The sequence below is a fragment of the Panthera uncia genome (assembly GCF_023721935.1).
Source record: "Panthera uncia isolate 11264 chromosome A1 unlocalized genomic scaffold, Puncia_PCG_1.0 HiC_scaffold_17, whole genome shotgun sequence".
In the NCBI taxonomy this organism is placed as follows: domain Eukaryota; kingdom Metazoa; phylum Chordata; class Mammalia; order Carnivora; family Felidae; genus Panthera; species Panthera uncia.
The window spans coordinates 111,108,026-111,130,951 of NW_026057577.1; the positions used below are offsets into that span (position 1 = coordinate 111,108,026).

General features: G+C 52.3%; 1 protein-coding gene and 1 non-coding gene across 2 annotated transcripts in view; one reads left to right on the top strand and one right to left on the bottom strand.

Annotated features, from left to right (window-relative positions):
• PPARGC1B (PPARG coactivator 1 beta) overlaps nucleotides 1-16,333 on the bottom strand; it is a 109,727-nt gene extending 93,394 nt beyond the window's left edge. The window contains exon 1 of the mRNA XM_049648032.1: nucleotides 16,208-16,333. Coding sequence (XP_049503989.1) covers nucleotides 16,208-16,285 — 78 coding nt within the window. The 5' untranslated portion in view covers nucleotides 16,286-16,333. The remainder of the gene's footprint in view (nucleotides 1-16,207) is intronic.
• Nucleotides 16,334-19,572: 3,239 nt separating this feature from the next.
• Nucleotides 19,573-19,680, top strand: LOC125935835 (U6 spliceosomal RNA). Its single transcript, XR_007461820.1, has one exon. It is a non-coding gene; the product is annotated as a U6 spliceosomal RNA (small nuclear RNA).
• Nucleotides 19,681-22,926: the final 3,246 nt, after the last annotated feature.

Here is a 22,926-nt window from a genome sequence, read left to right on the forward strand (position 1 = left end):
TGGAATAATAATGAGTCACCAATGGCAGAGATGAGAGAGTTGGGGAAAGCCAGAGCCCAGAGAGAAGGCCAGACTTGTCCAAGATCACACAGCAAAGAGGGACAAGGGACAGGCAGGACCGGAACCCAGATCTTCTTCCCAGGCTCCCAAGGATAATGCTGCCACCACCATGGGACTCGGTCCTCAGCGCAGCTACAAACTTCTCTAAACAACTCTCTTCCCTAACTCTAACTCAGAGGGATCAATGGAAATTACACTTTTCAGGGGGAGTTGCAATTCTTGCAAAATCACACAATGGAAGGATGTCGCAACCTCAAGAAGACTGGGGATCACTGCTCCAAGGAGAATTCGAAATGATCCTGGGAACTCAGTCTAAGACAAGGCAGTGACAGGAATGACTGAGAGGCCCTTTCCAAGGCTACCCCATCTTGACCAGGTGGGTCTTGTGCCCCTCTCCAGGTCCACTTTGCACTTGGGGGCAAGGGGTGGGGGGGGGGAGCGTTAAGTCTCACATTCCTACCAAGTTCCCGCAACAGTGACCTTATTGGGCAAGACATTTCAACACGCCTGGCCTCAGGTTCTTCATCTGTAAAATGGAAATGAAAATCCTCCTGAGGACGTGAATTATGGATGTGGAACGCGCTGAGAATCTCACAGAAATGTGCTAAAAGGGTAACAGTGGTGGCAAGAGGAATAACAATAGTTAGACCACGGCAACACCTATCATTATCATCACTGCATTTACTCTGTAAAGCTACCAACCTTTCCCCTGTCCAGCAAGGACCTGGTGGGGGGACGGGGCCTGCTGCTTTATTGGGCAAAGGCCTTCAGTCAGGAGTGCAGGTGAGAAGCTGTGCCCCAGCCTTGTGTCTCCATGTCTAGGGCCTGCACAGACCACAGGGTGATGACACTCACCCACCCTGCCTGTGAGGCCCGGGGAAAACCTAGTCACCCTCCCTAAGACCTCCCCACTCCCCTGAGCAGCCTCCAGCTAGCTTTCCAGGCTGGAAATCTCAGCGCTCCTCTTTGTATCTCTTCCAGATACTCAGATCATCCTCTACGTCCTTCACCCTCACGGGAATCCTGGGAGCAGCGCAAGCCCTCCATCCTGGGGTGGGAGCTCCCGTCTCCCCTGAGTCACTCACGGCTCGTTCACCAGCCACAGGACGAACAGGGCCTTGTGACAGGCTGGTCTCTCCCTGCGATGCCCTTCCCCACCATGTCAGCCAGCTCCAGCTCACCTCTCCACACGCCGTCTGCTACACAGACTGTCTGGACACTCCCTCTGCACCGGCCACTTTCCATGGCCATCTGCAGATGGGTTCTTCCCGGGCCAAGGAGCAGGGCTTGTGCAAATCTGCAATCCTCGCTTCCCACACCCAGGGAGTGACTGCTGCGTGGACAGAAAAAGGAAGAGGCACCAAATGCTAACCTACAGTCTGTAATTCATGGGGTCTTCCAGTCTCCTCCACCAATGTGTCATCAAAGCAAGCGGTCACTGATTGCAACTATTGCTAATAACAACACCCAGGCACAGCACTCTCTTCAAACATTATTATCTTCTCGTTTCAACCGCCCACTGAAATACTGATTATTATCCCATTTCAGGTAAGGAAACTGAGACCCAGGCAGACTAAGTAACACGCTCTAAGTCACTCAGCTGCTAAAGATCCTAGACTCAGACTCTGGCCGAAAGCTCTAGTCTTAACTAACCTCTATCCAAGCCTGCCTTGTGCTGGCCCTCGAAATCCAGACCTCAGGCTAACGACTACCACTGGAGCCAGTTGACAGCTCTCCTTCCCTCGCTGTCCCACAACTGGATCACTGAAAACTTACCGCGAGGTCACCTGAGCAAAGGAGACCTTTCTCCTCATTCTGGAGTGGAATTTAAATCTCCCTCCTCCCCCTCATGCTTTTCACTTCATCCTTGAGCCCATCCTGCTCTCCCCAGGACTTGATCCACTAATCTGGGCCAACTGTGGCTCGAGGGAGAGGAATCTTGGGCAAAATATCACCACTGTCCTCTAGGCCCACCTGCTACAGTGTCCAGCTTACAGACCACCCCACCCCCACCCCCAGAGGTGGGAGACCGCCACCTTCCTGCTGGTGGCTGGGCTGCAAAGTACAAAGCAGGCGGCCACATCCTCGGCCACTAGGACAAAGAGCAAGTGCTGGAGAAGTTGAAGGCCCAGGGTGCTGCTGAGCACGACACGGGGCCGTACCCATGCAACAAGGAAGGGCTGTTGCCCAACCCTGGGGAGAAGGTGGCGTGAGGTCCCCGGGACACTGGGGTATGATTCCTGGGGGACAGGTCCCTGGTCACACCTGCCTGCTGGGCCCCAAATGGGGGGGCTGGTCAGTAAAGAAGCCATATCCTCCCAGTCCACCACTCACCCTCTGAGCCTCGAGTCCCTCACCTGAAGAATGGGGCTTTATCTCCGGGGGCTGCCAGGAGAATTAAGCGAGCTCACCCCAGTGGCCAGTACAGATTAAGGGCTCAAAGCAAATTCATTCATTCATTCATTCATTCATTCAAGAAACATTCAGGGGCGCCTGGGTGGCTCGGTCAGTTAAGCATCTGACTTCGACTCAGATCACGATCTCACAGTTGAGTTCGAGCCCCGTGTCGGGCTCTGTGCTGACAGCTCAGAGCCTGGAGCCTGCTTCGGATTCTGTGTTTCCCTGTTTCTTTGCTCCTCCCCTGCTCACACTCTGTCTCTGTCTCTCAAAACTGAATAAATGTTAAACAAGAAAAGGAAGGAAGGAAGGAAGGAAGGAAGGAAGATTCAGTGAAGGCCAATCACGTGCTGGGCCCTGGGCTAGGTGCTAGGGATACAGTGGAAACCACTCAGGCAATATACAGGCCTTGTGGAGCCTTTCATTCCCACAGGGGCAACAGGCAACCAACGAGGTACAAATTCAGAAACATGAGCGTATTTGGGAATGGTATGTGCCTTAAAGAAAAGAGAATATGGTGCTGGGATAGAAAGGGGTCAGAGCAGGAAGGTCAGGGAAAGCCTTCATGAGGACATGTCTCAGCAGATCTGGAGGAGGAAAGGGAACAGCAAACCATGATGCCTGGGAAGAGCATTTCTGAAAGAGGGAACAGCACGTGCAAAGGCCTCACTACACTAACTTGAAGACTATTTTCGTGATCACTTGAGCCACACCCCGTCCACTCCATAGAAGCGGCACATACAGCTGGGAGGACAGTGAGCATCCGGAGAACAGGGTTCTAATCCCCTTGCTTCCCCTAAACCACCATATGGCTTGGGACCATGACCAACAAACACCCTTTGATCTGTAAGGGTCCCAATAAATCCAACGATCCCTGATCTGAGGATCTGTAAATGGCTTGCACTCCCTCAAGCTCCTTCCTTTTCCCCTCTTCCAATCCACCCACCTCTTGAAGTAATCCTGATTTCCCCCAACCCCCCCGAGTGGCCCCGTAAGTGAGGAGGCAACTGAGGATCAAGGAAGACAGATATAGAGATGAAGGCAATAGCTGACAACTGATCTGCTGCACTCTCTTGGTTCCATTTCCCCATCTGTAAAATGGGAATAGTATCCCCCCCGCCCCTGCCTACAACACAGAATTGATGTGAAGATCGAGTGGAAATGCCACATAAGGAAGCTACCCTGCTTTATACAGAAGGGGCTTCTATCTGCTTCTGGGTCTTTTGTATCCTAAGTGCTACCCTGTGTTCTGGACTAAGGCAGAAAGGACAGAGAGGGGAGGGAATGACAGAGTTAATGCCAGATACTCTACGAACAGTATCTGATTGTTCAAGACGAAAGCAGGGTGCCATGAGAGGGAGCCTTCTAAAAACACAGAAGCTTAAGGGCCGGCTCTCAAAGATTCTCATTCACTGAGTCTGGGACAGCCCCAGACGTGTAATTATTATTGTTTTAATTACACAGTTGATTCCGATATGCACTCATGGTTGAGAACCACTGATTAGTTCTACCAACCCTGGAAGGTAGGACATATTAGTATTCCCATCTGGGAGCTGGGTAACTAGAGCACAGAGCGGCTGTCTAACTCCTTGGATCACACAGCTAAGATCTGAACCAGACAGTTTGCTCTCATTAATCATGAGGCTACACATTTTTTTTTTTTTTTTGGTTTTTTTTTTAAGTAATCTCTACGCCCAACGTGGGGCTCGAACTCACAACCCCGAGATCAAGAGTCGCATGCTCCAGAGACTGAGCCAGCCAGGTGCCCCAGGGCTACACAATTTCTTGAGGCCAGTCATACAGACTCCTACTGCATCTATACATACATACTCCTGTGCAGCCCTAAAAATACAAAAACCAACACCTCACATTCACAGTTAAACTGTTAAAGTTAACTGCATTAACTTTCAGAGAAACTTCTATGGCAGGACCGACTCCTTACTCACTTGGCATTATTGGGGAATAACGTGTGTTCACATAAGGCAAGTTTGTAGGTAACTTTGGAACTTTTCCTGCTTTTGATCGACTTCCTGTTTTAGGTGGTTAATGCCAAATTGTACTTCACTCTTCCTTGCTTCCTCGAACAGAGAACACTGGACAGAATATACCTCTCCTTGGGAAAATTTCTCTCTATGGCCCATTAACCTTGTAACTTCTGTAAGGTGTATTCCGGAACGAGAGGCCTCCTTGCCCCCTTACCAAACAGAAACATGTCCACGTGTTTCTACCTCTGATAGAACCGCGTCCCCACCCCCAACCTGTCCCATGCCTGCACACACACACACTAACTGAACTGGCTTACTGCTACTGAAGTCATGAGGTGTGGACAGGACTTCCAGGCTTGTAAGAATGGTGTGTAAACTAAGAGTGAGTTGGTCCTGAGCAGGAAGGGCGGGGCGGGGGGGGGGGGGGTGATACTATGCAGAACAGGGTCTTGAGTGGATTCTGTGCAAGGCAAGATTGACACCACGTGGAGTTAATTGTCTCGGGCTACAGAGTGTGGTCACTGGACCCTGAGGGCTCCCTCTCTCCTTTTCCTGCCTGAATTTCCCCCCTTTCTTCCTCCAGAGTGGAGGCCAGTCTGCCCCATTCCTCTGGAATAAGCACACGGGCAATGGCCAGAAGGCCCAAAGGAAGGTGCTGGTTTTGATCTCTTTGGAAGGTGTGGAAATATTAGACCAGACACCTCCCTGCAACCACAGAGACTCCTGAAGCCCTGAGCCCCTCCACAGTGGGGCCAGAGCAATGCCCTGTAACAGACTGGATTCCAGCAGTGGTTTAATGTTCTACAAAGACATGTCCACTGCAGATGTGTTCTGATAGCGGGGTTCTGGAGGCTCCAAAAAATGTTTGTCTTTGATTCCTTTGTGTGCAAGTCCTATCTTGGAGACAAGGGCAGCAGGCCCCTTGTGAAGACAGGTACAACTCCCCCAGTCCCCTCGCCCACACACCCCAACATAGTTCCAAGCAGAGAAGGGGCCTCTGGGGCCAAGCAAATGGTTGGTGAATTTCCTGAAAGCTCAAATAGCATTTGTTCAGACAGTCAGTCAACAAACATCTATTGAGGGCCTACATTGTACCTGCATCTGGTAAGGCACTGGGGGATCTGATGGTGAACCAGCTTGATGAGGTCCCTTTCCTTAGGGATCTCCGGTCCTGAGTGGGTAGAGGAGAGAACAGTGAAGAATAAACACATAAACAAAGGTTATCACAAGCTGGGACCAGAGTTTTGCATTTAACAAGGCTCTAGGGAAAGCCAGGGGTGGGGACAAACCTTGCACACAGTGGGCCCTGAATAAATGGATGTCTACTCTTCATACAAATCCTCCCCCAAAGCAACTCCCCTTCCGCACCCCTGTCTCAGCACCCCTGTCTCACTGAGGCCCCTGTACTCTGGGCCTTCTCTCTCACATCCCACTCACTTCCACTTAGCACCCCCCCACCCCCTTTGCTGAAGCCAAGTGCAGATGCCTCCTTCCTGTAGCCCATCACCCACACTGGAGTCCTTTCTCTGTGCTCAGCCAGATTACCCACACTGCGGTGGTTAAGACCAAGTGCTCTGAAGCCAGGCAGACCCAGGTTCAAGTCCCAGCCTCTCCACTATCTGCCTGAAGGATGCGGGGCAAGCCACTGAACTTGCAACCTCTGCTTTCTGGTCTGTCATAGCACCAGACTCACCAGATGGTTGAGGATTAAACAAGATAATGCACCCGAAAGTCCCAGCCTAGAACCTGGCATGAATCAAGTGGTCATTAAGCATTAGCTGTTTCTACGATTACTGTTATTAATAACAATATTAATGAAAACCTTTGCTGGAGCACCTGGCTGGCTCAGTCAGTAGAGCATGCGACTCTTGATCTCAGGGTCATGTGTTCAAGCCCCACGCTGGGCATGGAGCCTACTAAAAAGAAAAACAACAACAACAGAAAACCTTTGCTGACTCCTCCCTGCATGCCAAGTGCAAAGTCCTGGATGGTCAAAGCTCTCCCCTTTAGCCAGCTTCCCCGTTTTGTTTTGGGGTGACTGGAGGGCAGGGATAAGCTCAGCAGGGTGGTAGAGTACACAGTGGGGCAGGGCACATGAGAGGTCTGTAATAGACGGGGGGATCACAGAGCAGAAAGGGCCCACTTGCAAGAGGGAGAATTAGATGCGGTGGAACTCACGCTGGGCCTTGAAGGATGCAGCCAGAGGTGGGGAGAGGAGACAGACGCCTCATGCCAGGAGTCCTAGCGGCTGCCTGGCACAGGAAGGAATGGCACCAACACCACAAACTCTGTGGAGTCAGCCTCAGCCTACTCAACTGTAAAATGGGGAGACCGATGGGCACTCCTTCATGGGGTTCCTCAGAGATTAATGTGACTGTGAATAATTTACATGACTAACTTGGCATAGGACCTGACCGAGGAACCTGAGGCCAGACTGCGAACCCCGGACACCAGGCCCATGTTAAGATTATTATATTGTTCTGTTTCTGCAGCACCAGATCCAGCATGGCATAGTCTCATACTAGTTGAGGAACAAATTGATAGAAGGGTAGGCAGGCATTTGAGGCCTTGAATGCCATCACCAGGAGCTCACTTCTGCAGGCTGTGCAGGGTGGACCCGCAGATGTTTTGAACAGTGGCTGCTGTAGCCTCCGGGATCACGAGCAGCGCGGAGGCCGGGTCATCCATGGTGTCAAGGAGCCAAGACAGGGCCCTCCTCCCCAGCGTCCTGGGTACCACGCTTCCCGCGAGGAGGCTGAGACCAGAAATAAAGGCTCCAACAGCCACGTTGCCAAGGCTGTTTGCCATGGCAACCTCAGGGAGCCACTCGTGGGCCGGCTGCCGCAACTGCTCAGGGCTTGGTTTCTAACGTCTCCTCGCTCTCCCTCTGCTAAATGGCTGTGTTCTGCCAGGCAAGCAAGGGAGAAAACACGGCTGCAGGGCTGCTGGGGAACATCCCTCTCAGCCAAGCAGGGCTCGCCCGGCTGAGTTCCCAGACAGTGGGTCCCAGACAGCCGAGCGTCTGCTATCCAGAGCCAGCCCTGCCCATGTAGACAGGAGCTAGGGGTCCTGTCCTGCCTCTGCTAGGTGACCCGAAGCCAGTCCCTGGTCAGCTCCCAGCCTGTTTCCTCACTTCGAGGTAAGGGCACTGAGTAAGATGGTCTGTAAGGCACTCCAGCTCCCCGAAAGCTGTTTTCCACTGGTGTGTTTATACATCCTTGTCATTGTCATCATCCTAGTGGCAACTGTTTGCTGAGTGCTTACTCTATGTCAGGCAATGCTGCGAGCGTCATCCATTCTCTGCTGTAGCTATCCAAAGAAAACACCACGATTCTCCCCAATAGTGTACGTGAGGCCTTGAATGCCATATCCAGGAGCTTGCTTCTACAACTGGGGCCAGAAAGGTTAAGACACTTGCTCAAGTGTCTAGTCACACAGCTAGTAAGTGGTAGGCCCCTGATTTTAAACCCTTGGCAGCGAAACTCCAAAGCCGAGAGCTCTTAACCACTACCTGGTTCTTCTCTCTTCAAGTAGCATCTAACTGGATTCAGTTTTCTAAAAGTCAATATTGCGGTCCTTGCTAAGGTTGGGTGGGATTCCTCTTCAGCTCCCTCGGAAGCAGAGGGGGAAGGAAAACATAATACTCCTCTGGAAGAGAAACCTCAGGGCCTCAATGGGATCAAGGCCCCAGAGCTCAGTGGGACGGCAAAAGGCGGGGTCTACACTGGATTTGTCTGTTTTATTACTAACAATGGCTCCTACTCACTGAATATTCCTAAGCATTTTACAGGCATCATGTCAACTAGTCCTAAAACCCTCCAAACTATGTGCTACTATCCGTCCCACTTCCCAGGTGAAACACCTGAGGCACAAAGAAGCCTGTGCCAAGGTCACAGGGCTCCCAGAATCAGAGCCCAACCCTAGGGCTCAAGGTCTCTCAGCCACTTAAACAAGTAATCGGGGCAAATGTTTGTTTTCTTACCTAAAAGAGGGAGCTGTAATGACAGGTCTTTGGGGATAATTAATCAATGACTTTACCCTCCCATTTGTAAAAGTCTCTCTGGTCTCCTACCCTACTCCTGGGCAGCAAATCTGTCTCTGCCCTAAAGAGTAGTCAGGGTGGGGGGGGGAATTTAAAAAGAAAGAAAGGGCAGGGTGGGGAGCCCAGGAGTCTAGCTGCCATCAGGGGCCTATAGACCCTGTGCCCAGCCCAGCTGTATGCTTCAGATCAGACCCTCCCTCAGCCCTGTGAACCCAGGCTTCTGACCCCCCATCGCCACCCCCTGACTCACTCACTGGGTAATCGTTATGAAAGCACCTAATGAAGAAACCCAGGGTTAACTGCTAGGGGCATGGGGGGGCCTTTGGGGTTTAGGAGCTGTAAGAGTAGGAAACAAATGCAGCCTGTCCAGGGGTGGCAGTGGAATGCACCCCAGGATCCCACAGCCACCACAAAGCCCAGCCACCTGGGCAACAGTGTCTCTCTGAGGACTATCCACTTGTCTGTCCCCCAGAGCCAAGACACCCCCTCCCCAAGTCCTGATACTGGAAAAGAATAGGTCTGAGAGTCAGGGACCTGGACCTCTTCCAGCTAAGTGGCTTCTTCTGTGCCTCGCTCTGTATTCCTCTTCTGGAAAAGGCAGGGAAAGAGTGGATGCTCTCCAATGACCCTCCCAAGCATGGCAGGACAGGACGGGGCTCAGGGGTCAATGTTCAAATCCCAGGCTAGACCCTCACGAGCTGCAAGCCCCTAAGTGACTAACCCAATCCCTGTGCACTTACAAAATGGGGACAACAGAGCCCACGTCACCGTTACTGGGAGAAACCATGTGATAGTACTCAAAAGTCTCTTTTCACAAATACACACTGAAACAGTCACGGACGACAGGATGTGGTGTGTGCATGGATGAACAAGAATGGCCATGGGTCCAAAATGGCAGAATGAGGCTGATGGGAACATGGGGATTCACCATACCATTCCGTGGCCGGCCCCTTCTGTATGTGTTGGACATTTTCCAGAGTAAAATGTTTAAAACACAAACTTCTCTTCAGAGAACCTGACACCTAATCACATAAAACATTCTTCTGCTCAAAAAAAAATAAAATAAAATAAAATCATCTATGTAACAGGTAACCGGAAAGCTAGCTCAGGATAAAAATACTATTTCTTGCCCTCCCAGATCTGTCAACCTAGCGGTAGGGACAAAAACACGCAGAGGGACAGTAGGGACACCAGAGGGACAGTAGGTAGCACCGTCCATGTGAGTGGTAGACTTAAGAGGCTTCCCCTGGAGGACAGGTGTGGGGGTGGGAGGAGCCTGAAGTGCAGGTGGGCTTGGAATACATTTAAACGGTGGGGTGGAGTGATTTCCTAAATGAGTAAACTTAATGTGACCTACATTAGGAAAAAAAAACATACCCACGATTTGGTGCTTATTATACGGCACACATCGCGTTAGGTGCTTTCAATCCATTTGCATTTGATTTTCATTGACTTCTTGCCACAACTTTATAAGGCAAGTACTATTTATTGTTATCTTTATACGGGAGGGAACAGGAGTGCAGGGAGGTTATGGGACCCACCAGGGGTCTCACAGCCAGCAACCGGCCAAGGCCAACCCACGTAGGATGAGTGAGTGCAGTGGCCACACCAGGGATGAGCAGCTGTGCCTGGAGAGCGGGGAGAAGGTGGCACCAAAACAATGGCATCGGAGCTGGATCTGGAAGGATGAGTATGGAAATGGGAGAAACAGTGGCAGAGGAGATAGACTACACTTCCAGGAAGAAGATTCATGACATACCCTGGGGGAGGAGGGAGGGGACACCCATACCGAAAGGGAAAGTAGACAAAGCAGGATAATGTCAGGGGCCTGGCTCTCCAAGTTCAAGTCCTTGGAGGCCCTTGAATATTTAAACTTGGGGCTTTAGTGTAAAAGTCCTGGGAAGCCACGTGGGGGGGGGGGGGGGGGGGGATGTGTGAGGGAGGGAATGGCATCAGACGTGCATTCTAGCAACTGCAGGAATCCCATAGTCATGAAAAGACAAGACCCAGACCGGAAGAGGGGGAGAGGAACAGAAAGGGCAATCCAATCCAATCCAATCAATTCTACATCAACCGAGAGTCCACAGGACCCATGCGAGGCACTGGAGTACCTTGGAGAAGAAATAGCAAATGGGCCTGCTCATTCTCTTCCAAATGACTTTATCTGGGTCTCCTTCACCCTCACATAAGAATTATGTTTCCCTCTTTTGCATAAAAAAAGGACTGCATGAAGGGGAGTTTGCTTACACTTAATCCTGCCCTTCCAAAGTGCTTCAAAAAGAATTCGAAGTGTTCTGAGCTGCAGGCTGCAACTCATTTTATATACATTATATTATTTGACTCTCACCCCTGGGAGTTAGGGACTATAATCCCCACTTCAGAGATTGAGAAACTGAGGCCTAGAGAAGCAGAGGGCCTGATGAGTTGTCTTCTCTCTCTCTCTCTCTCTCTCTCTCTCTGCAACGTGCCTTCATTCGCTCGAGGTGCTAGAAACACACTGCACAGAAGCCGTCCCTGCCTCTCCCTGCCTCGGGAGCTTGGAGTCACGTGGTCTGGGAACCTCGCCTCTGATCCTGGCTCTTCTACTCACTCCAAGATAGCGTAGGTAGATTATCTTCAGCAAGCCAGCCAGTTCTCTGCAACTAAAATCCTCATCTGTAAAATGGTAATATAATGGCACCTACCCTTTGTAGACTCTCCCTGAGGACAAAACACAACAATGCAAAAACAATGCTTGGCAGAGTGCACGGCATCTAAAGGATGCTCCGACAGATGTCGTTGAGGATGATGAAGGAAGAGTTAGCTGTTAGCACTGCAGTGCTCATGTTATGACCTCACTTCTAAGCCCAAGTCCCCATTTGCAAGGCTGCTTCTGACTCAAGCCAGTATTCCTTCTATTATTCCAGAGAGAGAGAGAGAGAGAGAGAGAGAGAGAGAGGGAAAAGGGTGACTCATACCCTGGCAATGGTGAAGCTTCTGGCTGGCCTGCAGCAGCTGGGGAGAGGAGAGTCCCAAGGTGAAGGGGAAATATGAGCCCCCCAGGGCCCAGTTGCTGGGCCATTGCCTTTCCTGGCTTTCACAGGCATCCTGATCATTAGTACCAGCCACGGAGCCCCAGTGAAAGTGGAGCCCTGCCCTCAGGTAAACAAAGCCAGCACACATGTCCCCTTCTGGGCTCAGGTGAAGAAGTTACTCCCCCTGTTCCCACACAGGTGAGGGGTGGGCAAAGGCACCCAGCCAAGGCTGCACTCCAACCTTCCCCTCTAGATGCCTGCAACGTTGACTTGGAAAAGAAGTTAGCCCTGGCATGGGGGGCCATGGAAGCTGGGGGGCTATGGAAGCTGCAACACTGCATACCCAACAGGTGAACACTAGGAGTTCAAGCCACTTTCCCAAATCTCCATGTGACGGGGCCCCTTCTCAGTACTCAGGTCCAATTTTAGAACACTGAGGGGATAGGACACCAATTGAGAAATGGGCCAAATCATAAACATGACATTTTACAGAACAGAACCAAAAATCATCATATGGGGGGGCAGGGGGGAAGCATTACAAGTGATCAAAGAAATGCACGTTAAAACAAAAGGTTAAAAGAATTTATTGATGAACAGACTGGCAAAAATGTAAACCAATTAAAATACCAAGTTTTCTGGCTACAGGGAACCAGGCATTCCCACACAATGCTGGTAAGTGTGTAAATTACCACAATCCTTCTAGAAGGCAATCCAGAAATGTGTTTCCCAAACGCCTGCATAGTTCCTTTGACAGAGTAATTTCACTTCTAGGAATTTAAATGAAGGAAAGAAGACATATGCAAAGATATTCATTTCAGCATGGCTTACAAGAACAACAAAAATTGTAAACAACTTAAATGACTAACAATAAAGGACTCATTAAATACATTTTAGTTCAACACTCAATGAAATACTATATAACCATTCAGATAGTATGATATTAAGTAGAATATTTATTGATGTGGAAAGACAATCACAGCATATTGTTTGGAGGAGAAAAAAAAAGCATATTACAACAGCATGATTCCAAGTTACAATTAGTATATAATGAGTGACTCCATTTTTGTGCAAAAGATATAATCGATAGGAGTGACTCCATTTTTGTGCAAAAGATATAATCGATAGGAATCAGTGGGAAAGAAAGGTCTGGAAATATATATAAAAATTAACAGGGGTTACCTTTGGGTAAGATTACCTATTTTCAATTTCCTCTTCATGCTTGCCAGTATTTTCTAACAATTCTATAATTGAATATTTTTAAGTGGTAAGAGATTAGACCACATGATTTGTAAAGCTCTGACATTTTGGGCATCTATCTATGATTGATGTCCCAAGTGACTTCAAACAACCCATATTTAGTGTGAGCTTACTGTGTGGCCTTTAGAGCCTAAGTCATGGCCTATAGCTGTAGCTTTCTGCATTCCTTTCTACCCATACTGACTGCCCAGCTGTCTCAGGGACCGCCTAGGAGCTTCCCCTGTAATTCACGTGCCTAGCCAAGAGCCAAGCAAAGGAATTCAGCACGGTGGCAGGTGCCACGGGGCCACAAAGAGATGAAAGGCACAACTCTAGTTCCAGAATCTTACTGGGCCACAGGACTCACACACAAAATGCTTGGTTGTATCACACAGACTAAGAAAACCAAAAGAGACACAAAGCAGAGCAAGCCAGGAAAGGAAGGCCTGCTCGAGAGGGCCATGCAGGAACAGTGGGTGAGGGCACTGGAGGCAAGGGGCACAGGCTGGGCAAAGGTGAAGCCAACCCAAAGTCCTCTGGGATACGTGCCCCAAACCTTTCCAAGAGACTTTCACAATCCTCGGTCTGCAGAATTTCTGAACTTTGGCCCGAATGGGTAAAAGTTAAGTCTCCTAAACACAAGTCCTCCCTCTCTCTAACTCTGGATTAGCCACCAAAGACAAGTCTTTTGGATAAAGACAATAAATTAGCTTTTTATTCGCTTTCCCCACCCCTTGGGGGGGGGGGTCGGGAATGGAGGGAGGGACAGGGAGGGTCTGGAAGAGGAGAGGGAGTTGCAGGAACAACCAGACATCTCACATGCAAGCAGAGCTCACCCCCACCACCTCGACCTCCTCTTCTCTTGCCTGCAACACCAGCCCCATTTGACAGATGGAGGAAAGGAGGCTCAGAGAGTTCAAATGGCTCGCTCTGGGGTCACCCAGCCAGAGAGTGGGGAAGGCGACTCCACTCAGGCCTTCTGACTCCAAGTCCAGTGCTATTTCGAGGTAACACACAGGACCTGGAGTCAGGAGCCCTGGGTGGCTCTGTCACCCGCTGGCTGCGTGGTCCTGTACAAGCCGCTCACCCCTCGCAGCCTCTAACCCCAACTGTAAAATGAGGAGGCACGCGATGGCCCGCCCAGGTCCTCTTCCGGCTGGGCTCTATGAACCTTCTAGGGGTGGCTGCAAAGCTCCCCTATCAATTACATTTCCCAAGTTGGGCCGGCAAAGATCACCAGAGGAGCCTCTGCCTGTCACGTGGTTAAATAAAAAAAGCAAACGTCCCAGATTAACTTTCACTGCACTGCTTCTGCTGACACCCGATTACCCAATTTTCTAGTTTCCTTGGGTGAAATATCCCTGCAGGGTAGGCCCACTGCAAGACTAAAGGGCAAATAATGAATCACTGGTGAGCCAAAGAACACTAAAGATGGAGTTAAAACCAGGGTCCAGAACGGACGGTTTTTGCTCTGGGTCCCCGAACGAGTCTCCTGCTATTTCAGGCTTCCTTCACCCGAGTCTCAGTCGCGAGGTTTGGAGGCACCCCCAGACAAGTGCAAGGGATGAGGACAGAACTTTCCCGGGGGCAGCTCTGTCCCGCCCGCACCCAGTCCTCCTAGGCCCAGGCTGTCGGCTGGGGCTGGGGAGGGGGGCGGCAGTAACGGGGCGGCGGTGGTGCTGGGGCTGGGATCTGCCTTCCGAGTAGACGTGGGCGCGGGGCGGGCGACGGCGCCCGGTGACCGCCGCGGGAGCTCCACTGCAGTTTCGTCAGAGGTAAAGGTACGCGCCCGGCGCGCGCGGCGTGTGCACACAAACACACACACCCGCGCGCGCAGACCGCTCATCACACACACTACCCACCCCACCCCCGGCCCTAAGACTGCGCGATCACACGCCACCACCCCCTCGGCCCGAGCCCCGAAACCACCCCAGCACGCCCGCCACCGACCACGAGGCCCCGCGGCTCCCTGACGCATGGATGTCTGCAGCGGGCGAGGGTCGGCCTTCTCCCGCGCGCGGCGGGCTTCCTCTCCGCGACACCCCGCCACGCCGCGCCGTCCCAGCCGCCAGCCGGGAGTCGCCGCCCGGAGCTGAACGTCTCGGCTGCTGCGCGTCCCCTCCAAGTCGAGTCTCACGGCTAGGAGTCAGCTTGCAAGCCTCTCCCCGCCCACCCGGTCCCATGACAGCTGCTGCCGCCCAAAGACAGGCAGATTATAACAAGAAGCAAAGTTTCCCTCTCTCTCCTCCCACCGCCCGCCCCCCCTCCGCCTTCCCCCTCCCTTCCAGTGTTATGCAAAACGAGCCGGCACCGGCGCTCGGACTCCAGGTACCAAACCAGCCCTCGCGAGCCGCGCCCGGTTCCGCCCGGCGGCCCCCTCTCCGCGCCCAGCCGTGCGCCCGCATCCGGGGTCTCATTCTCGCCTCCGCCGCATCCCCAGCCTCCCCGCTACCCGCAGCCGGGCGCCGGGAGAAAAAGCCATAACTATGGGGCCAAACTTTATGCTTGCAACAGGCATGGGGTGGGGAAAACCAAGGAAGGGGTGGGGGGCGCGTACGCCTAGTGCAGGCATTTTCGGTGGCGGCTCGTCCCAGCAGCAGCACCCCCCCCCCCCCCCCCCCCTCCCAGTCCCCACCTCTCTCGCCTCCCCCCGCCCCGGCACACCAGAGCACCCTCTCCTGTCACGCGCGTGTCGCCGGTGGGGCTCCCAGGCGCAGCCAGAGCCCGGGACGCCGCCTCGCCTTCCCTTCCCCCAGCATCGCCGGGCGCGCACCGGGGCCGCGCGCCGCAGGGGGGGACCCAGGCGCCCCCAGACAGCCTTTCCACCCCCATCCTGCCGTGCTTTTCTCCCCGGGGGATCGGCCGGTAGCGAAACCAGGAAGGTGCTATCTCCGGCCGCATGTCCACGTGCCCCGCAGACCCCCTAAGCCCTTAGCCGGCAACCGGCAGGAAACTCTGCGCTGCAGGCGCCGATGGGGAGCCGCGGGGGGGCCAGCAGCAGCACTCCGGGCACCCGAGACCGGAGGACCAGGGCACTCGGGGGACCCGGGCAGGCGCCTGAGCCGGGGCCACAAGTCCACGTGAAAGTACGGCAGCAAGTGCCGGCAGTCTGAGGGCGCGCCTCCAGCACCCAGGGCCAGCCTGAGGGTCCCCCACACCTTGGCGCGGCTCCACCTCCCCAAGGAAACGCGGTAACCCCCACTTCTGCTGGCGCGGGGGGGGGCAGACTCCAAGCACCCGAGGCCAGACCCTCCCCAGCGGCCGTAGCTCCCCCCACGCTCCGGCTTGCGCGGGGGGAGCCCCCAGCTCCCTACCTCCGAAACAGAGATCCTCTCGGGGTGCAAGGAAAGGGGGGCTCCGCAGCCGGGAACCCCCGATGCACCCACCGTCGCCTCCCGGCCTCCGCGGCTGCGACGGCAGCCCCCGCAGCTCAGCACCCCTGGCCCCCGGCCCGCGGCCCCTGCTGGCCGTACCTGCGTGTCGGCGAGATAGTTGAGGAAGAAGGAGGAGAGCTCTTCGTCCAGCAGCGCGCCGCAGTCGTTCCCCGCCATCTTCCAGCCGCGGCTGCAGCGTGCGGCGGAGTCAGCGCCGAGCCGGCCGGGGGGAGGGAGCGAGCGAGCAAGCGAGGGAGGCGGGAGGAGGGAGCGAGGCCGGCGGGAGGCGGAGGGCGGAGCTCAGGGCCCGGCTGCCGCAGGGCCGCTGGCTGCGGGGGCGGGGCCGCGCGGTGCCCGCGCGAGCCGGGGGTCGCGCCCCCACTTTCCTGCGCCACGTCTGGCGCCGGGGTCCTCGCTCGCAGCCCCCGGCCCGGAGGAAAGCGCCCGCAGCCCGGTGACGATGCCCCAGCCAGCGGCCCGGTGCCTGCGCAGCAATGCGGGCAGCCCCCCGCTCCTGCCAGAGCGAATCACGTTGCGTTAGCGCTGGGCGGGTCCTTTGAGACAACCTGCTTCTGCACAGCTGGGGAAACTGAGGCCCGAGAAGGCAGAGGACTTGGTCTGAAGTCACTGTGCATTTCAATAGCAGGAAGACACAGTACATAAGCTCAGGTCCGACTGCCCCAGAGGTTTGAGGTTTTCTGCCTGAGCTGCAACACCAGAGAGGGAGGAAAACCATAGGTCAAAGGTGGAGAAATCAGGGAAGGCTCCTCAAAGGAGGTGGCCTTTTTTTTTTTTTTCTTTTCCTTGAAAAATGCATTGACTCGTATTCTGTTAAGTTTGACCATCTCCCTCCGGTCTGTCTTCACTCCCCTACCCCTGAATAAACTTCCATGACTTCTCTTACCATGCATGGCTCACATGCCCGCTTCCCCAGGCCCCCTGGCCTCCCAGTTCCTTTGATGAACCCTCTCAATACCCGCACCCACACACAGTGCTTTCCACTGACCAGCAGCCATCTACCTAGTAACCACATCTTCAGCGGCTGGGTCCCCACTGCCCTTCACACTGTCAACCCCTTCTTTCTCCCGCCACCCCCACCGCCATGGGCCCCCTTAGCTCTACAGGCCTTTCCTTTAGGGGCATCTGGGTGACTCAGTTGGTTAAGCATCCAATTCTTTTTTTTTTTTTTTTCAACGTTTTTTTATTTATTTTTGGGACAGAGAGAGACAGAGCATGAACGGGGGAGGGGCAGAGAGAGAGGGAGACACAGAATCGGAAACAGGCTCCAGGCTCCGAGCCATCAGCCCAGAGCCCGACGCGGGGCTCGAACTCACGGACCGCGAGATCGTGACCTGGCTGAAGTCGGACGCTCAACCGACTGCGCCACCCAGGCGCCCCATAAGCATCCAATTCTTAATTCAGCTCAGGTCATGATCCCACAGTTCCAGCCCCACATGGAGCTCTGCCCTGACAGCATGGAGCCTGCTCGGGATTCTCCCCCCCCCCCCCCCCACACACACCGTGCCTTTCTCTCTCTCTCTCTCTCTCTCTCTCTCAAAATAAATAAATAAACTTAAAAAAATAAAAATAAAACACTGGCCATAGCTGCCATTTTACATTTGTTTCAGTGAAGATTTGGTCTTCACGTCTCTCCTTACTAGACCCTAAGACCCATGAAGGCAGGGACTAAATCTGCTTTCCCATTTGCTATATCTCCAGGGCCTGGCACACAGTAGGTGCTTAATAAATAATGTGTTAACTATAGAACCCAGAGGATTTTGATACCCCCCACACCCCCACCACCCGTTGAATAGATAAGGAAACTGCCCGGAGCCGATGGTGCCAGAACCAGAACTCAGGCCTCCTGACTGTAACCTTGGACTCTCATCATCATGCCCTGCTGTTTGCCAGGCAGCACATGAGGGCACCACCTGGATAAAGGCCTAAGGAGGGAAGATTTAGGCCTGTTTCATTGGGCACGCCTGCCTCCTGCTCTCCTCCCCCACTGGCACTCAGGAGGGCTGCCCCACCCTGCCCACCCTGCCCACCCTGTGTGGGCTCCCTCCCAGCCAGAGGAGGAAACAGGGAGAGTTCTCAGTACACCTGCTCAGACTTGAACACCAGAGCAAGAGCTTCCTTCTTCTCCAGTCTGAGGTTCCCAGAACCGCAGGGCGTGATTTCACTCTTTGGGCTTTAGGCCAGCGCGCTTTTAAGGAATAAAGAATCCCAACAGAGAGCCTCCATCTAGCCTTGGAGCACTAGTCTGGGATTCAGGAGTCCCGGGTCCTGGTCCAGTCCTGCTACATCTTGTCTCAGTATTGGGCAACTCAGGAGATCAAGAGCATGGGCAACCCCCCCCCCCCACCACCACCGCAGTCAGACTGTCTGGTTCTGAACCCCTGCCAATCATCTAGTGTCAGGCCTTGGTTTCCTCATCTACACCAGTGGAAATCATAGAATTACTTACTTCATAGGGATGTTATGATGAGTGAAGAGGTAAAATATGTAAAGTGCTTGGCACGGTGCCTGACCTCATGGGGAAAAACACTAAACTCTGGTCCTCTGTTTCCTCATCTGTAAAAATGGGGAGAAAATACACGTCCCTTGAAGGAATGGGCCGGTGTTACTTTCCTTTCTTCCAGCACTCACAGGCTGCTGGCTGCCTTGGACTCCTGTAGATCCGGATTTGAATCCTGTGCTCGCTAGCTGTGTGCCCTTGGTCATTTACTCAACCTCTCTGAGCCACAGTTTCCTCCCCATAGGGTTCTTGTGAGGGTTGCACAAATCAGTGCACGTAAAAGAAATTGCTGGGCCCTGCACCTGGCAGATAGCTGGGCTCGTCCTCCCTCATCGTCATCACCGTCACCAAGGTCAGCGTCATTGGCACCAAGGACTTTGCTGCTGCTGCCCACAGACCCCAGTCAGAACCCTGCAGGACAAGTTTCCAGAGATGTCCCTACCAGATCCAGCATGGCCTGTGACTGGCGTTGAGCCCCTTGCAGCTGAGAGGCCAGACTTGGGGAGTCCCCAAGGCCAGCCATCTCCAGGCTTTGGCCTTACACAACCACAGTACCAGACAGGGCCTCCCAGGGAAGGCCTCAACAGTGCTCGAAACTCTGGTGTCCTTAAACTCTGGTGTCGACAGAAGAGCCACAAACTGAGCAGCTTCAAGGACTTTCTCACCAATCACTATGTCCTCAGAACAGGCTTCTGGCTGGCAAACAACTCAGGTGATAAGACTCCTCACCTGAGATATGTAGCTTTCTTTTCAAAAGCACATTTCAAAATGCCTCCATCACAAGCCACCTACAGAGCTCAGCCTCCTCACCCTCTCTGGTCCATGGAAAAACTCAAAGATCTACGTTGAGAACAGAAGCCCTCAAGAAACCTAAGGTGCTAGGTGATCTTGTGCAATTTGCTTGCCCTCCGTCAGGCTGTTTCCCTGCCTTTAAAACAAAAGAGCTGTGCTCACTTGGGCAGCACGTATACTAAAATTGGAACGACACAGAGAAGATTAGCATGGCCCCTGCACAAGGATAAAACAAAGGAGCTAAACTAAACGACCCTTTCCTGAACCCTGCAGCTCCAATATGATAGCCGTTTATAGGTTACTGGCTAAAACTTCGCTTTTCCATACCACACATGGGCCAGGTACCTGAATGTGTATCATCTCAGGTTGTTTTCAACAACCCTGAGTAGTCGGCATTATGATATCCACGTAATGACTGAGGAAACTAAAGCTTAAGAGGGGTTAAAGTGATTAGCCCAAGACCAAGCAGTTAGAGACGCAGCCGAGATTCGAACCCAGGTCTGTGTCTGGTCCAAGCCACAGACCCTTGAAAGGAATTGAGAAAAACCTCACACCAGCTAACCACTCCCAAGAAGCCGGAACAGTGGCACATTTCTTGTTTTATGACTTCCAAGTGAAGGGCAATAATAATGCCAAACTTGGACTTCATGTGGCTCACTCCTATCTGCTCTGCCTTTTTATTGGCCTCGCCTCTCCTGAGATTAGTGAAAGTTTGCTTTGCACATACACCCGGCAAAGCCCAGACTCCTCCAGGTTCCACAGAAATGGCGACAGCAATATGAACCTTTTTCACTTGATTATAGTCACCACTGACAAATGCTCAAAATTAAAAACAACAGCATTTTCTCCCTTCTGATCCTAGGAGCATACTTTATTCAGACGCTTATAACTGTGGCTCTCAAACTCTGGAGGGCACGACGGCCACCTGGGCTCTGCTACCAGGATTATAATCGGGTAGCTCTGCAGTGGGCCCAGGAATCTGCATTTAAGAGGCTCCCCTAGATGACGCTTCCTACGAGAAACTACCCATCGTTCAGCCAATATTTAATGAGCACCTACTACGTGCCAGCCGCTGCGCTAGGTGCCATAGATAAATCAGAGAACACGGTGGCTGACGACCGGGCTGTATTCTATTCATGGATCAGGGCATGGTGAACTTTCTTTGAGGGAGGGAGAGCGCTAGGACCTGGGTCTTTAGAATCACTTGGGTTTCCTGCCGGCCACCCACAACTCGGATTCTGTGACCCATGCCAGGGAGTCAGAAACACACCTATTTCCCAGTTTCTGTCCAGGAGGCAGAAATTCGAGCCAAGAGGAACTAAAAAACACCTGCTTTGTGTTGTCAATTCTGACAGCCACCTCCACCTTTCGCTGAACACAGAACCTGAGAGCTGCAGAGGTGCAGGGGAGAAGGCGTTACCTACCCCTTCACCTTACAGGTAAGGAGAATGTGGCCAAAGCCACGCAGCCCTCCAGGGGCAGAGCCAGGACCGCAAGCCAGGCGTGTGCAGGGCTGCATGTGCAGGGCTTGAGCCTTTGGAAAGATGCACTAGATGGTGTCATTCTAGGGTCTCAGAGTTGGGGGGTGGGGATCTTGGGCACTTGAAAATCCATCATAAGCAAGGCATTTCTAGTGTTAGTCAATGCCCTTTTCTTCCTGGAGGGTTAGCCTATGAAATCACCAGTACCTTTTGGGAATACACTTAGCAGATTTCTCTTTCATATACTAATGATTAAAGGGCTTCCAGATCAGCAGGTGAGGGGCATTAAGTCACTTTTGCAGAGAGCTGTTTTTCATTCACCCTCCTCGGTTTCATAAATAACTATGCACTAAGCATGGGAAGGATGGATCGGGGTAGGGGAAAAGAAAGGTGCTTCTTCCTTATCTGTCCACAGAGCAAAGAGATCGTCTGCCCATTTGATAGATACTGAAACAAAGGCTCATAGATGTGAGGGTTATTTTGTTCTGTTTTGCTCTTCCAGAGATGTGAATTCTACCAGGTTGTTACATGTATACCAGAACAGCAACATTTAAAGAGACAGTCACCTGACATTAAAGGGCACCATCTAAATTTAGTATCCCTATCAAATAAGACAAGCCGATGGCAAGACTTGAAGACCTCTTCTTGACGCTCTGTCACTTTCTGGCTTTGGGACATCCTATCTACCCTACCTGACCTAGAATTTTCTGTGGGTCAAGTTTACTTACGAAGTCATTATCCTAAGTCATCCATAACGTTCCCTCTGGGAATTTATCCTAGGGGTCTGATTCAAAAGATGGGGAAACTACAGCATGATGTTTACATACACTTTGATTCAACAAATATTTTCAGAACCTGCCAGGTGTCAGATACTGTGCTACAGGCCCCCAAATGGGAACCATGATATAGTCTTTGCTCTTGTATAACTCACAGCTTTGATCTCCACCACATGCATGCGAGAGAGACTAGTCAAAATGCAGTTCACTAGAGTCATAGGTTCTGCAACAAGTTAGGAGGCTGGAGGCTGGAGGGGCTGGGAGAAGTGCCCAGGGGAGAGGTAGGATGCTAAGCCAAGACAATGAAGGTAGCAAGAAGGATATGAAGGAGTGGATGAGTGGAAGCCATAGTTTAGACCGGGAATCAGTAGGCTTTGGTCATAGGTAGGAAATGGGGGCGGGGCGGAGGATTACAGGACATCCAGTTTCTGGATTCAGTAGGTGATGAGTCTTAGAGGAAACACAACTAGAGGGAAGTCTCCCAAGGGGGGTTGGATATCTGTGGGGCATCTCCAAGCGGAGACACGTAAGGGGAGCACATTGATGCCAGGGAAAAAATCGGAAACAACCCCAACATGTGGTAAGACAGAGCAGTTCGATTCCACACCTCCTCACAGAGAGCAGACAGAAGCTTACATGTGCACAGAGAACTGTGTCCAAGGCTGTTCACTGCAGCATTAGTAATTATGGTAAAAAGAGAAGGGTTCTACAAAAAATGAACTGTGGTGAGATCTCATAATGGAATATTAGACGATAGTGAAAATCAATAACATCTTCATGAATCCGCGTGGATTAATCCCAAAAACAATAGGCGAGACAAGCAAGCAGTCTAAGGATACACGTTGGTATGCCACTTACGTAATATTTTAAAATATGTAAACTAATACTCCATAATGTTGGGCAATGCATGTGTATGAAGGAAAAGTGTAAACATGGGACAGCAAAGACACAGATCACTTTCAGGAATGTGACAGGAGAGGGGGCCTGAGGGCCAGCTTCGTGGGTGTGCATCCTGCACGGTCACCCTGGGCCGCACACTTAGAAACGCCCCATGCTTCTTGGAACGCTCTGCTGTCACTGTCTTGAAATTCATAATGATTTTTGAACACCAGTCTCTGCATTTTCACTTTGCACTGAGCCTTGCAAGTTATGTCGCTTGTCCTGGGAGATTAGAGTCCATTGTACAGAAGACAGCTCCAGCTGTACCTGTAATGGTTTATTTTCTTGGAAAAGGTCTCAAAAATATTTGTG